Genomic DNA, 16520 nt, shown 5'->3' with positions numbered 1-16520 from the left:
TGCACCTGCTGAAAAAATACATGCCCATATTAAAGCAAGCACCAGTCCATCCCCTTTTGATTTCAACTATGTATGCATCTTCCTCACCTCCCCCCCTGCCCAGTAATGGGGGGGGGGGGGGGGAGACAAGCCTTGGTTTCTATGGCAACACATCTAATTGGTGGGCTGCAGGTCTCTGTCCAACCATAGGGTGGAGCTAATCTCCCTAAATATGAATCCAAACATTTGAGAAAGGAAGACTCTTTCATAGAGGCCAGGCAAGTCCCGGATTTCCAAATTCAAAGCCAGGCTCAAACAGAGTCAGTGCTGTCTTGGGGGAAAGGGAGAGAGAGAGAGAGACTGAGAGGAAGAGAGAGGGGGAGAGGGAAAGAGAGACAGAGACAGACAGACAGACAGAGAAAGTCAGAGAGAGAGAAAGAAAGAGAAAGAGAGAGAGAGAGAGAGAGAGAGAGAGAGAGAGAGAGAGAGAGAGAGAGAGAGAGAAAAGAACCCTAAGCTTTTTCCACACAGACAAGAATTTCATAGGGAGAAGAACTGAACTCTTGCATCATGCTTATCAGTGTTCCCAAAACTAGAATAAGAAGAGAACAGGTCTGTTTATAGGAGAGAAAACTGACCAAGGAATGCAATTTCTAACTGCTTAGTAAAATAACTTGCCCTTAAATACATTAAATATCCTCCCTCAGCCCGGATACTTTGGAGGCACCAATGGAAAATCCGAGAACCATTCAATTTGCATTTTGATCACTGTTGTTGGCACAATGAAAGTCAGAGGTTCCCCCATGGGATTAAAGTCCCAATGGGAGACATAAAGGATTAGGGCATATTCTAGGTTTTGAGGTTTTTGTTTTGCTTGCTATGTTGTAATTGCATTTTAATAGGTTTATATGTGTGTGTGAGAGAGAGGAGAAGGGAAGAAGGCAGGGAGGGAGGCAGAGAGGGAGGGAGAGAGACACAGAGAGAGAGAGAGAAAGAAAGAAGAACAGATTCAGAGACAGAGACAGAGATAGGGAGAGAGGAAGGGAGGGAGGGAGGGAGGGAGAAAGAGAGGGGAAGAGAGAGGAAGGAGAGGAAAAAGGAGAGAGATGAGGGTGTCTACATTCGATATAATTATATCAATTTCATCATAGCACCATCAGATAGATCAAAAATATGAAGTAAACTAACGCTTTCCATCAATCAGGCTTTATAATTCCCCGGGGGAACAGCTACTGTAGTAATGTTCTTTGGTCTTAGATTTTCTTTTCTTTTCTTCCCCTTCTCCCCTCCACCCTCATCACGTTCCCGACGTATTTCAATACCAGGTCACGGGTGAATAAGAGCAGAGACTTTCCCTCCCTGGGCTCCTTCTGGGTACTCGCATCTCCATCCCCAAAATCCCCCCACCTGGCTTTGCTTTCTCGATGGCAGACTTACTGCCCACAAGTCTCTCCCAAGGCATTAGCACTCAGGAGCTCCTAAACTAATGCGGGTGAGCATTGGAGATGGCACCTCCAGTCATTAAGTCAGGGAGCCAGGCGCAGAGATGCTGGAGTGAGTTGACACTGCATATTTTAGACGTTGCTGGTGTGCAGTGAGCCCTGGGTAGCAGAGAGGAAATTCAGGGTGTTTGAGTAACAGGAGGCAGGGTGAGATTTGCTTAACAAAACAATTAGGAGATTGTTCTTTTGAACACATCAAGAAGCTGTTCCATTTTTTAGAGCCGTGAGCTTTCCAAGCAGGGGCTCACCTTGAAAGCGGCAACTTTCCAGGGGCAGAAATCAGCCCATGGATGTGACACAAAAGAGCGGAAGTCATGACAGAATGGAAGATGAGGGCTCTCACTTTCCACCACGTTGGAAAGAATTCATTCCTGTCACCTCAAATCAGGGTATGGCCAAGTCCACACACTGCGGGAGTCCTCCCTGGTTAACCCACTGCAATCTCCCAGAACTGGGCTGTTCTTCCCTAGGAAACCTGTGGCTAGCTGGATGTGAATATGCCAGAAAGGAACCCATAGGGAAATGGGGGCAACTCTGCTGTGTAAATGTGGCGTCTGCTCATGCTTACTACCCGAGCCCTGAGATAACCCCCTGTCCTTTGCTTTGGGGAAATCTCAGAAAGCACTGGGGCTCTGCAGAAGTCAATCATTTATGCCAACTCGGAGACACCTGAACTGCTCCTCGCTCGCCCAGCTTTCGCCACAGCACAGGCCTTGGCAGGGACCCCGAATGGCAAAGGGAACAAGGACGCCTATAGTCTGCTGAGGGGAGTGAGGCTGCTGGGAGGCTGTCCGAAAGGCTCCGAAATGGAGCCAAGTGGGGGAGCAGATTCCTTCTCTGCTCACTGCAACCTCATTTGAGAGGCTGCTGAAGGATGTTGCATCTGCTCAGGCAGGAAAGATGGGAAACAGGGGTGAGGGAGGGCCGGAGCCGGCCTCTTCTCGCCAAAGGAAAAAGCTAGGCAGAATCTATGATTCTTCCTCCTCTCATCCAACTCCCATGGCAATTGCCTGCCAACCTCAGCACTGCCCTGGGTCCCCAAGGCTGAGGAGAGCTTTCCACGGCTGTCCCGGGGCACTGACCATGGCCTCCCCCAAGACAGAAGAGAGCTATCGATTAACTCCCAGGGCTACTTTTCTGTGCTCAAGTTGCCCACATCCTAGAGGGGGCTTGTGAATTATTTTACTATTGCTGCAGGTTCCAGCTCTGTTGCTTTTTTCCCTTTGGAGAGGGGAGGAGATTGGGAAAGCGCAGAAGGAGAGAACCTAAGCAAACAATGTTCCATCCCTGTCTCTCCTCCACGATGCTTACTCCATGTCTCCCCAGCTGTGCCTGTTGGCTTGCCCTCAGAAAGCTCTGCTCTTACTCCAAACCCGGGAAGCTTCTGGCAAGAAATGAAGTCGCACTTCTCTCCATCGAGAGGCGGCTTCTCTCCCTCTCCCCACATATCGACCCCCCAACTGCCCCAGCAAAACCAAAATAGTCTCTAATTTGGAAATCAGAAGCCCCATCTCCCTGCACCAGGCAGGACTTCTTAGGGATACGTCAGTGTGGAGATGGCGTCTTTGAGAGATTAACATCCAGCAATCAAACGACCGGGCAGTAAGAATAGGGGGGAAATAATAAGGAAAAAAATAAAACCCTCCCAGAAATCTATGGGAAATTGGACGGGATGGATGCATTTCGGAGAGACCCAGGCGAGGCTAAAGCAAAGCTGGGGTCCTTCCCAAGCAGAGATTCCCCGGTCTGGAAGCGGTTTTACATCACCCTAGAGATAATGAAGCCATTTGTCACTCCAGAGCGCCTGGCCGTCCCCTTTGCCCAAAATCCGGAGGAGAACGGGGACGGGGGAAGCCAGGTGAGGGGGCTGGCCACTGAAAGAGCCGCCCCTGAGTGTGGCCGAGGGGGGATCCGCGGGCAAGGAGCCTCCAGCTCCCTCCCGAAGTAGGCTCCGGGGGCCGGCGGCGAACTCACCAGGAGGTGAGCTTCCCGGCCCCGAGATGGGACTCGATCTCGCCGGGAAGGATGCGCCCCTTCTGCCCCGAGAGCCGAGATCAGCCAGGGTACCCCGCTCCCGCTCCGGAGCGGTTTGACACCAGGATCACTGCCATTTTGGGTCCAGTTTCCCGGTTGGGCAGAGAGGGGAAGGAGAGCAAGGAGCCGTCCTGCGGGGGGTCTGGGGGGGGGGAGCGGGAGGCTATCCGGGGATGGGGCGGGGATGCCAGGGCACCTGTCTGCCTTTGCCCGGGGCACTGCCTGGGGGCCGGGGCCGGGGCGCCGCGCGGCGGGCAGAGGATGGGGGTGGGGGGCAGCGGGTACTCACTGCAGTAGGCGATCAGCAGACTCGCCAGGATCATGAAAGCCCAAAAAGTTGAGGACATGCTCGGCAAGGCGTTGGCATCTTTCCGGCGGCTCCTCTTGGGGGATGGCGCCATTGAAGCCGCTTCTCCGGGGCACGGGGGTGGGGGAGCCGCGCGTCTCACCAGCCGGCGCTCCCCGGGGCCGATCCCGATCGCCTTTCTCCACGTGTAATCCCAGAGAGCCTCATCTTCACGCCTGGCCTCCCGCGGCACAGGCGGCACGGGCACTGGCACGGGCGGTGGCACCGGCGGCGGCGGCGGCGGCGGCGGCGGCGGCGGCGGCCCCGTCACGTCTGGAGGCGCATCGTCGCCCCCTCCGCGCCCGCCCCGCCCCCAAACTGCCGAGGCCGCTCTCCCCGAGATCCCCGAGCGGCTCCTCGCACCGGCGGCTCCCCGGCCCCGGCCCGCGCGGGCGTCCCCGAGCCGCTCCGGCGGGGACAGGGGCGGGGGGGCCCAGACGGCGGCCCGGGGGTGGCGGGGGGCAGCGGGAGAAGTTGGCGGGCGGGAGGGCGGCCCCCCGCCGCCGAGGCGCAGGGCTGCGGGGCGCCCGGGGGCTGGCGGAGCGAGCGGGCTTGGGGCGCGGAGGAGCGGGGAGCCCCGGAGCCGAGCGCAGCGGCGGCGGCGGGCCGGGAGCAGCAGCGACACCGGGCCGAGGGGGCGGGGGCGGGCTCCGGTCTGGGCCCGCCCCTCGGCGCGGCTCCGCGGGAGGGGGCCGGAGGAGGCTCGGACCCGGCTCCCGGGGGCCCTGTCTCTAGCTGCTTGGCCGCCGCCCGAGCCCGGGGCAGGCCAGAAGAAATAGGTCCCCTCCGGGAGCTCTCGAGCCACCTCCCCGGAGCAGGAGCAGGGATGGGGATGCTGGAAGGGGAGGAAGAGGGGGAGGAGGAAGAGGAGGAGGGACGGGGAGGAGGGAGGAGACCAGGCAGCCCGAGCGGAGAGGCGGCCGAGCCTGTGGATGGCGACAGAGACGGTCGCACGCACCGCAGCCCGAGGCTGGACCCAGGAGTTCGGGCCGCCCAGCCCCCTCCCCCAGGAACGGCTTAGCCGGGCGGGGGCGGGCGCGAGAGCAGGGACGACCTCGAGAATCACTCCCCCACCCCATCCTTCCCTTTCTGCTCCGCGCACCCAGGTACTGGAGCTAGCGGATTCGGGGCGAGGGTCGGGTACGGGACGGGGATGGGGGGCAGCAGCAGGGAGAAGCCCCGAGAGGTGCCCCATCCCCTAAAAGTCCTCCCCCATCATTCCCCCGCCCCGCGAAGAGGAGCTAGTCCAGGTGGGTGCGGGTCTGGCTCGAGGAGATCGGGAAGATGGTATCTAGAGTAGTTCCTAAATACACCGGTCTGGAAGGGGGTTGTTGGCTCTTTCTCTGTTTCTCTGTCTTCCTTCTTCCACAGAGACGATAATACCCTCCCCCCTTCCATTCTTCTCTCTCCTACAACTATATCAAGATCGGAAAGCCCGACTTTTCATGCCCATTTTACAGAGGAGAACATTGAGGCTTAGAAAAGACAGCAAGCTTGCAGAGTCCCGAAGATGGCATTGAGGCAGCCCCAGGGCCGAGATGGAGGCCTTCTGGCCCCAAGCCCTCCGTGTTAACCTCTCTCCACCCCAGGCCCAAAGGCAGCCTGCTCCTCTTCCCGATTCTGTCAGTTCCATGCTTGTTTGGTTTTCTAACTTCCGGGGCAACAGATCCACCTTACAATCACCAGCTGCCCCCAAACCCCCACCTACCCCACCCCCATTCCCAGCTCCTCCAGCTCCAGTGGGAGAAGGGGGTGATGAATGATGGGGTAAGAGAGGATATCCATAGACATGTTGCATGGAAAGCTGATGCTGGCTGATAATAATAATATTAATAATGATATTTATAAATGCCCTGTACTAAGCACTTTTCAGTTATTAACTCATTTCAGCTTCACATCAGCCTTTGAAGGTAGGTGCTATTATTATTATACCTATTTTACAGATGAGGAAACTAAGGCAAGGGTTAAGTCAGGGTCACAATAGCTAGTGTCTGGTTTGGGATGAAAATTCAGGCCTTCCTGACTTCAGGCCTGGTGTTATAGTCACAGTGCCACCTAGGACTACACATTGAGGGAAGATGAAATAGGCCCTTAGTGTGCTGTGGATAAACATAAGAGGGGAGAACGATCAATAAATCAATCAGTTCCAAAGCATTTATGTGGTAAACACCAATCCTGGACTCTGGGGACAGAAAGGTAAAAGCAGGTGTAAGACAGACCCCCAAACTGAGTTCTGCTTTAATGAAGAAGAGCACATAGGACTGAGGCTGGGCTGGGGGTAATTCTCTTCGTAGCCATCATGATCAGCAAGTGATATTGAGCCTGGGCCAGAGAGAAAGGGAAGAGTGTAATGTGGTGAAAAGAAGGATGAATATGGAGCAAGAGAATCTGCATATTTTATTATCTGGGAGACTTTGGACAAAACTATTTCATCTTCCATGAGCTTGGCTGGTCATCTTTTTAACTTAAAGAAGCTAGAAGCATTGGATAGGATGAAAAGACTTGAAGAACATTGTAATCCCAACAAACACCATAACAATATGGTGAATGAACACATGGAAACCCTGATGGAAAGGGATTGCAAACCTGAGAATGGAACAGAACTTCAGAGAGCATCTCCTCCAATTTCACTGGAGCAAGAATCTTTCTGTTGTCTCCCTGCTTTCATGCCATAGGGCCTTTGCATTAGCATCTCTAGTGAGTGACATGGAGCTTGGTACAATGGCAGCTAGAGGGCAGCTTGGATACAGAGCTAATTTTGGAGGCAGGAACTCATAAGTTCAAACTCAGTCTAGGATCTATTGAAATAATATTTATAAGGGGTACTTTAAATCTAGTGGATTTATAAGGATTAAAGATCTAGTGGAGTTCAAATGCGGCCTCAGACATTGCCTTGCTAAAAGAAAGAAGAAAGAAAGAAGTAAACAAAGGAAGGAATGGAGAGAGGGAGGGAGAAAGAAAGAAAAGAAGGAAGGAAGGAAGGAAGGAAGGAAGGAAGGAAGGAAGGAAGGAAGGAAGGAAGGAAGGAAGGAAGGAAGGAAGGAAGGAAGGAAGGAGGGAAGGAGGAAAGGAGGGAAGGAGGAAAGGAGGGAAAGAAGGAAAAGAAAAAAACCACTAAAATAATACTTGTAAATGACTTAGTATAATAGATGTTTAACAAATGACAGTTGTTGTTACTTTCTGGTGCAACTTTTCCTATTTGGGGTTACAAGTTGGATGTCCTGTACCTCCCGATGGTTACAAGTTATTCCCTGTGTATAAACAAAAATCTAACTCCTTTGTAACTGTTGCCCATTTAGTTCTAATTGTTCCTTCAGATCCTTGAATAAAGCCCATAGTCACTTTAAGAAAAACCTTGAATTCATGACCTTTGGATTCCATTTTAGATATTTACTGTGTAAATTTGGCCAAGTTCCTTTATTTCTCTAAGCTTCAATTTCCTCATCTTTAAAATGGGAATATCAATAGCACCTATCTCATAAAAGTACTGTGCAGATCAAATGAGGTAGGGCATGTAAAATGCTTTGCAAGCCTTAAAGCATTTTATAAATGTGAGATTTTATCATCATTTCATATTTCTTAAAGACCTCCTTTGAATCAGGATACTGGGATAATACTTGCTTCTAAATCTGTCACCTCACTTCCCTTTCCCCAGACCTCCTTGTTTCCAAAAACTTCTACCTTCTGTGAGTGCTTTATAAATCCTATAGTGAAGTAGAAATTATTACTATATGCACATGCCTACTTTCTCATCTCTGTAAGATTTTAATGAGGATAGTCTACATATTTAAAGAAAGACTCCTTGATGAATGCAAGGGAAATAAAAAGACTTGTGGATGATTAGCTCCAGCCTATCACACCTCCACAGCCACTGATCGACAGAGCTGGGCAACCTCCTGCTATGTAAAAGAAAATACGGGACAAGATTCAGTTCTTAAAGTCTCTGCTTGGGTAAAACGTCTGCCATGTCTATTTTAGAATCAGGCACAATTCTATAAAAGATGCTTGTAGGCTATCAGCTCCTTGGCAGCAGAGGGCATTTTATTCTTGTCTTTGCACCCTTAATACCTTGGATAGGGCTTAGCATATTTTTTTATACTAAATATGTGATTTCATTGGAAGGAAGGAAACAGCACAATCTTGGGAGGTAGTTTTTTTTTTTTCCCCTCTTATTTTACATCTGAGGAAACTGAGGAAGACAGAGATGACATGATTTGCCCAGGATCATATAGATCGAAAGAGTCTCTGGCTGGATTTAAGTTCCAAATCCAATGCTCTAGCTACTGCACTGCCATCTAGCGGTCTCATTGCCAGGGAAGCTCCAAGTCTGTTGGCATCTACACTGCAGCTCATGCTGTCTGAGAGGGGGACTTAGAGAGAGAAATTAAACTACTTAGCCCCAGGTAGCTTAGGTCTGTCATTGACTCTCTCTTTCATTCCAGGCTCCAGCCAGTTCCACCCTCTCACCCCATCCAATTTGGGGTTTGTGTGATCGTGTTATTTTATAGTATTGCTATTTATTTACCAATACCAACAAAAAGCTTGCCCTTGTGTGGTTATCTATGCCCTTTCCCATTGAAAGTTCATTTCTTTGAGTCATTATAGTTTTTTTTTTGCCTTTGAGTCACCTTTCTCAAAGTACAAATAGCACTGGAAGAAATGTGATTCCTAAAATGAGTTATCTAACTGCTTAAAAGTATACACTTTCAGAAGATGGAAACAATAACTTCTCTAAGTTATGGGTATAAAATATTTCTAACATGTTTAGCACTGCATCTGGCACAGAGTAGCTGTTGAATACATGTCTTTTTCCTCTCTTCCTCCCTCCTTCCTTTCCTCTTTCCCTCATTCTGCCCCTCCCTCTCTCTTTTCCTTTTCCCCCTTCTTTCCTCCTTTTCTCCTTACTCTCTTCCTTCTTCCCTTTCTCCATCTCTTCCTCCTTTCCCTCCTTCCCTTTTTCCATTCTTTCATCCTTCCTTCCTTCCTCCCTCCCTTCCTCTTTCCCTTACTTCTTTCCTTCTCTTTTCCCTCCCTTTGTCCTTTTTTCCCTTATTTATTCCCTTCCTTCCTTCCTCTCCCTCTCTTCTTTCTTTCTTTCTTCCTTCCTTCCTTCTTTATTTCCACATCAGTGTGAGTCATAGAAAATAGATTTTGGACTGGAAGAGAGTGTCAAAGTTATTAAATACAAACTCTTCATTTTATAGCAACAAAGCAAGGGTGGAGCAGAGTGGAGGAAAAAACTTGTTTAATGTCATTGTTCCTTGTCTTTCATTTTTTGAAGAGGACCAATGATATCACGATGATTGGATTGAAGTTAGGCAGAATTGCACTTCATTTTCTCTTTAAGAATCATAAAAGTCCAATGACAGGACATAAGTCAGGGTGAGTGATGATGGTCTGGGATGCAGTGGATGACCTCATTGTCTTTGACATCTGACCAAGCTCTAAGCACTTGCTTCAGCTGCTTTCATGGCCATTGGAAAAAATTATTCTCATCCATCCATTCTACCAAGGAAAGTATTCATATGCATGTGAGCTTGAAGTAGACATCCCCTTAACTCACCTGATGGATTTGAGCCTGTCATTTACCCTTAACCTGGTTTAGCCATCTGTCAAGTCAGTTTTACTGAGGTGGCCACCGAAAAAGCTATAGCTTCTTGGAGCTACGGGTAAGAAGTGTTCGATAGGTGGGCACCAAAGCTGGAAGAGGAGCCTCAAAAGGCTCTCTCCAGAGAGTTAATCCTCACTGGACTGTTCAGTCTCCTGCCTAAGGTCATACATATAGTAAACAGCAAAACTGGGATATGTGGTTGAACTTGCGGTGTTTATCATTTTTATCAATGATTTGAATATATGCATTGATGTTATTGTCATCAGTCCTATAGGTGACAGCAAATTGATAAGGATAAATAACACAAGTGAATGTCAGAGTTAGGATTCAAAAGGATCTTGACAGGCTAGAACTTTAACTTGAATATAACAAGAGGAAATTCAGTAGGAGCAAATTTAAAGTCTTCAATTAAGTATAAAATATTGGCTTCTCTGATGTAAAATGAGCAGAGGAAAGCAGAAATGAAGTGTAGTTGTTCTGAAAAAGATCCAATAGTTCTTTTTGTTGTTATTGTTGTTGTTTGTTTTGTTTTGTTTTTTGCATTGTGAACTCTCACTCTCTTTCTCTCACTCAAAAATAGAATAAAAGTCACTGTGACCTTGGGCTCCATATGGAGAGCCTGCACTTCCAGAAATACTCTGCACTGGTCTCCTATTTTTGGCAATATGATGTTCAGTCCTGGGCACCATGATTTGAGAAACACGTTAATTTGAGTGCCCACAGGAGGACAACCGTCATGGGGAAGGGTTCTGAGTCCTTTAAAGGTCACTTGGAGGAACTGGATATGTTTAGCCAGGAGATGAGAATCGAAAGGGAAATAAGAAGTGTCTTAGAGTATTTAAAGGGTTGCCCTGTTAAAGAAGGATTAGACTTGCCCTGTTTGAGTTCAGTGGAAGGACCCATGAGCAATGGATGAAAGCTACAAAGAAGCCAATTTTGATTTCATTTTAGGAAACACTCTCTCGCAGTTATAGCTCTTTCCAAAGAAAGTGGACTGTCCTAGGATATAGGTGTTATCTTCTCTTGGAAACAGATGCCGATAGATTCCTTAATGACTATATTAGTGTGGAGACTCTTTTCACATCCAACTTGGTTGGGAAAAACCACTGAGGCTCCTTCCAAACTCCAAATGCTACAATTCTCTGGATGCTTTTCAGAATAAGTCCATGGATCTCTATATTATACCACTCCACATCACTGTGGAAAGTCATTCAATTTTCTTAAATCTCAGTTTCCTCATCTGTAAAAGGATGTTAACATTTAAACAGCTTTATTCTCAGGGTTATGGGAAGAGAAAGAATTTGTGGAAGCTGTGTGTCTGAGTATAGAAAACTGTGTTGTCAGAGGAATCGGGCCCAGATTCCCCTCCGATGCTTATTATTTGTGTGGCCTCTTTTTAGACCCAATTTTCTCATATAAAAATGAGAAGATTGAATTAGGTAGCCCTCCAACATCCCTTCCAGCTCTACATGTGTGATATGGTACTATGAACCTTAAATTACAATTACTGTTATTATAGTTATCTTTGAAGCAAGTTGGGAAGGGATAAATGGGTCTCAGTAGAAATCCCTGGAAGAGGCTGAGAAGAAGATGATAGGAGGAGAGAAAAGAGAATTTTAGCTGCCTCGTGTGCCAACAGAACAACAGGGCTGGGAACAAGATACTGAGATATGTTCCCCTCTTTCCCCAGACATAACTACTAATAAAAAGGCTGTAAGGAGGGGAAGAGGTATTGCATGTGAGCAGGTCCAGTTCTCTATTAGGACAGTAACTTCCTATTTTAAGTACTATTGTTGAGGTCTAGATTTGGGGTACCTAAATGAAATTAGGATTTAGTTGAGGTCTAGTGGCAGGTTTGGGGTACAGGGAGTCAAACAGAGCTCCACTGCAACCCCCTTGGATTCGGCGCAAGGACATGGCAGTAAATGAGGTCTAGTAGAGTCCCCAATAAAGGAATTTATTAGCCTGAGAGCTAGATTGATAAAAGAGGTGTATTATTGGGTTTAGAAGTAGGAGATAGGTGAAGGTAGAGATAAGGAGGGCACCGGACAGAGGATCCAGTGGACAGAGGGTCCTCACATGGCTAGCATGTTTGGAATCTCTGCAAAAAGGGGTTCCCAACCGTGGCCCTTTTATAATAGGAGACTTAGCTCAAGGGGCTTTTGGGTATAGCCTCAAAGTTGGTTCAGATCCAGATGGGGCTGGGACAGGTCCGGATCTTCTATTGGAATTCAAAGGGACCAGGATTTGTGAGTTAAAGGGTAATTTACATTATTAACTAGGAGGGCGTGGGAATCTAGAAAGGAATCTTTCCCACATCACTATCAGCACTCTAAATTTACTCTCCACTTTTCTGTCATTTCTCCCATGGTCTCACCAACTACTTTGCCCTATTGGAGAAATGGTCTTAATTGGTGACTGCCTTTGGTAGATGATCATTTTGGGAAAGTACAATCATCATGCTTTTTTCACTCTCTTTTATTTTGGCATCTTTTCCATCACCTCATGAGTTTCCTTGACGCTAAGCACCTACTGGTTTTTCTCTACTCTCTCCTGTCTTAGAACTATGAAAAATGATGAAACAATTCTGTTATTGGACCTGGATGGGATGTGTCAAAACTACTCCCATTGGTCCAACTCACATGCAACTCTATAGACCACTGAACCCCACCTTGTCCCTTACATGTGCTGTTTTTCCCATTGGAATATAAATTCTCAGAGGTCAAGAATTGTCTTTGCTTTTGTTGTATCCTCAATGTTTAGCCCAGTAATTGGCATATGATAATTGCTTAAATAATGTCCTTTCATCTTTTTGAGATCTATATATGTATAATTCAGGGATATTAAAAAAAAAAAAAAAAAAAAAAAAAAAACCACCATCACCTATCCTAGCTGCTGACAGGAACATTATGACATAGAACACAGAATATCAGTTCATAAAAAGACCTCAGGACATAGAATGTCAGAGCTGAGTAGGATGTTAGAAATTGCACACAGAATGTCAGCTGTAAGTGATCTTAGAAAATCACTGAGCACCAAGCAGAGCAACGGGGAGGAAGCCTTCCTTACTTTTCCTCAGTTGGATCCCACCAGGCATTTGAGGACAAAGAGTATAAATCCTTCAACAACCACACCCTGGCCAGATCTCTTTTCCCTTCCCTCCAACCTTTCTGCGAATGCCCCCTCCCTTTTTCTTTTCTTCCAGGATGAATATTAACCTATCCCCACCCTTACCAGAGGGAATACAGAATGCCAGTTGCCTTGTGACATTTGGGCCACTCTCCCTCATTGCAAATATCATGGGCGTAAACCTTCCAGTCCTCCATCTGTGGGATAAAACATGGCTACTCATTAAACTTTGCTGACCAGGGAATTATCAACTATAATGCTTCTAGTAGGATTTTGGGCCACAAAGCCTTGCCTTCTCGCCTGGACTGTCACCCTCTGGGAGCCCCTCTTCCCCAAATATTGCTCTTTATCCTACTTCTTTGCTCTCTGACCACTAGGCCTTGCATTGCCCTCTGCTTTTACCACATCTTGCCATCTCCACAGTTTATTGGGGGTCCCTAAGCTCTTTAACTGAGCCCTCCTTTTCCTGTTGCTTTCTCCAACAGAATGTAAGCTCCTTGAAAGTGGAGATCATCTTGCTTTTGTATTTATTTATATTCCCAGTGGCAGACACATAACTTGGCAAATTTTTTTTTCATCTAACAGAGAACTGGATGAGTCTGTAGAACATTGAAAGTTAGATTTTTGACGGTTTTTAGACCATAGATCACATGATAGAGAGGTGGGAGGGACCTTAGAATCTGGGATATCATGGATATGATCATGGAATGTTGTTCAGATAATGCCAGAGCTAAGTCAGACTTTAGAAATGATCTAGACCTACCTTTCCTTGAAAGATTTATTCCAGAGGTAAAGGGGCATGTAGAGACATAGCAAGATAGAGGCTCTTTGATTTGGTAGAAAACTGAACTCTTTAGCTTAAGCATTCCACCACCATTCTGCTTTTCAAGGTGGCCCCTCCGAGTCCTCCTTGTATCCCTTGAACTCATTATGTCTTATATGTCTTGGACTCTGAATGTTTATAATATAAGTGTATCTATTCTCTCTCCTATCCCCTACCAACATGAATAATTTACTTCTGTTTAATTAAAACAAGCAGACCTCTCCTGGCTTGGGGTCTCAGCAGAAGCAGCATCTTTCTTCCCCTTTAATAGTCCTGGAAAATTATCTCTGCTGTGCCATCCTAGAGTTGAGAGACCAAGGAGGTCATTGGGGCAAGACCAGTCTTCACCCAGCTGACCCTTGAATCCCTCTGCTCCCTCCCCTCAGTACAAAAAACATCGCATTAGAAGCACAAAAGCTCCAGCTCATTTAATTTACAAAGCACTTTTCTTGCAACAAGTTGGATAGGGATAGAGGGGCAATTGTGGATGATATGTTGGAACTAAACCCAGGAAGATCTAATTTCAGTAACTACTGAACAAAGAACTAGGACCTTGCTGAAGGTCTTTGGAGCTGTCACTAACTCTCTGATTACTCATTTTGCAAAATGAAGGATTAGACTATAACATTTTTAAGGTCCCTCTCAGCTCTTATATTTTCAAATATATATACTATGATTTCTATCTAAAAATGACAGTTCACTCCTCCAAGCCTTAATTTCCACTTATGTCAAATGGGAATAATCAGACCAGTAGTGCCTACTTTTGCGGGCTTATTTCAATTGTATCTGATTTTTGATAATCTCATTTGAAGTTTTCTTGGCAAAGATACTAGAATGGTTTACTATTTCCTTCTCCAGCTCATTTTACAGATGAAGAATTGATACAAATAGCATTAAATGACTTGGCCAGGGTTACCCAGCTAAGAAGTATCTGACCCTGGATTTGAACTCATGAAGATAAATCATTTTGATTCCAACCCCAGGGCTCTATCTACTGGGCCACCTAGATGCCCTTAAGTTCTCCATCTTTTATATTTTTGTCTTGCAATAAACGTTACAGATAATTTAGTACTATTTAAGAAAATAACTATCCCAGGGTCTCCCAGTTATATGGGAGAGTTGGAAGGAGAGCAATAATCCTCAGGTTTTTGCTTGCTTGCATGCATGCTTGACATGCTGTTTTTCTAGGGTCTCCTGCCACTCATGCATATCTGAAATCCCAACATAAAAATTTTCTCCTTTAGCTTATGATTTTGATCCAGCTTAAAGTGTAGATTTTTTCAAGTGCTCCCAACCTACAGTCATTCAAAAAAAGGGACCCATATTCCCAGTGTCAAAATTCTTCCAGGTACATTCTATGTCAGAAATTGTAGAAAATTTGTCCCTGAAGAATTCTAGAGCACACTGCTCTGCTGTATAATAGAGCATTCTCTATCAGATCTATAACCATTGGAAAGAGTTCAGCATAAACTATCCACACAGGAAAAACAAAGTGGATGAAGAATGCCTGCTCTGTAGACTTGGACAGAGTATCAATACACCTGGTCCACCAGAATAGATACCTTGAAAAGACACTGAGAGAGTGCAGAGACATGAACCCAGAACTAAATTAAAAGGAGGATGTTCTAATTCTTTGAGAAAACTTGGGCATCAATTCTTGATTCTAAACTTCTTTCTGAAACAAAGATTTATCTATCAGTGTTATAATTTATAAGTCATTGGATACCAGGAACAACTCTCTGTGGAAGGATTTTTTTTTTTGGTTTTGTTTTTTATTGACACAATCTCTTTTCTTTTTCATCCCATGCAACAGATGTCAGTGAATAAGTTATGGTGATTTTCCTTGTGGTTTTTCTGCTTTGATTCACCACCAGCAGCACAAGGCAAAGTGACCACGTATCTCATGAAATGATGTTTCTTGTTGGTTTTAGACACATAATGAAGGCAAGTCAGCCAACTCCTTTATTTGCCTCTCCAGGGAGAACCTGTGAACCATTCTTTCACTTAGCTTTATGTCTTCAGGTTTAATTTACAGCAGGAATGTCAATATTGATGCAGCTCAATTCCTCTGTAGTATGTCAACCAATTCACTATTGGACTAAGATTTCACATTTGGAGCACCAACCATTAAATTAATGTTTATAGATGGTTTGAAATGTGCAATTCTTAGAACCATTTTCAGCTACTTTATCTACTTTACCATGGAAGCAAAAGGGGTAGCATAGGACCGAAGTCCCTTTTGTAGTTTTATTTTATCAGTGTTCATAGACCAAGAACTTAGCACTGGATATATCAGGGAGAACTGAGTTAAAATCCTGATTCTGAGCCTTACTAGCTGTGTAACTCTGGGTAAGAGTCCTTACTTTCTGCCTGATCCAGTTTTCTCATTTGTAAAATGGGAATAATAATAGCACCTGCTTTTCAGGGTTACTGTGGCAATAAAATGAGCCAGTGACTGGCACATAGTAGGTGTTTAATAAATGCATTTCTCCCCCAGTGGCAAACTTGTTGGCAAAAAAACTTTTTTTTTTTTTAGTTGTGCTGACATAGTTATTTGAAGAGTAGATTTGATCTGCCCCTTGGACTCTTCACATGACAATCTAATTTAGGGGAAATGGTCCCCAAAGCCTTAGTATCCAAAGCCTTTTGGCATGCAGGGTCATCTTACTACCACCAGGAGGCATCAGAGATGGACTTTTGTGGACCTTCTGGGTGCTGCCTTTATTGATGAAGCTATATATCAAATTTTGTTTGTTTTGTTTTTTGAGATGGGGCACGAGAAGGAGATGAGATTGATATATTGCACCGTTAATACATTTTGGTCTTTCACTCCACTCAAATGGGCAGATCTTTTCATTCTGGCTGTTGGACTTCTCCCTCTTTGGATTGTGCAGCTAATTTTTTGAAGAAAGATTGTTTAAAAAAAATTTGATCTTGATAAATTTCATTTTATTATTTCAAATCATTGTTCTGACCTTATATCTTTTATGAATTGTGACTCCATCATGCTCAATGTTGGTTCCCTCTCCCAGTTTTATGAAACTAGCAAATTTGGTTAGCGCCCATTGGTGCCTCTAAGTCATGGGTGAAGACGTT

At 45.8% G+C, this 16520-nt stretch overlaps 1 protein-coding gene across 2 annotated transcripts in view; it reads right to left on the bottom strand.

Moving 5' to 3' along the window:
• The window catches only part of TAFA5 (TAFA chemokine like family member 5), a 530796-nt gene extending 526496 nt beyond the window's left edge, over positions 1 to 4300 (bottom strand). The window contains exon 1 of one of the 2 annotated variants that reach the window (XM_031940885.1): positions 3805 to 4300. In XM_031940885.1, the coding sequence (XP_031796745.1) occupies positions 3805 to 3916 (112 nt within the window). In that variant the 5' untranslated portion in view covers positions 3917 to 4300. The remainder of the gene's footprint in view (positions 1 to 3804) is intronic. The other variant, XM_031940888.1, reaches the window with a different exon arrangement.
• Between the last annotated feature and the right edge of the window lie 12220 nt (positions 4301 to 16520).

Source organism: Sarcophilus harrisii, chromosome 5 (assembly GCF_902635505.1).
Source record: "Sarcophilus harrisii chromosome 5, mSarHar1.11, whole genome shotgun sequence".
In the NCBI taxonomy this organism is placed as follows: Eukaryota; Metazoa; Chordata; class Mammalia; order Dasyuromorphia; family Dasyuridae; genus Sarcophilus; species Sarcophilus harrisii.
The sequence above is the reverse complement of the archived record's forward strand: the minus strand, read 5'-3'. Positions and strand labels throughout refer to the sequence as shown.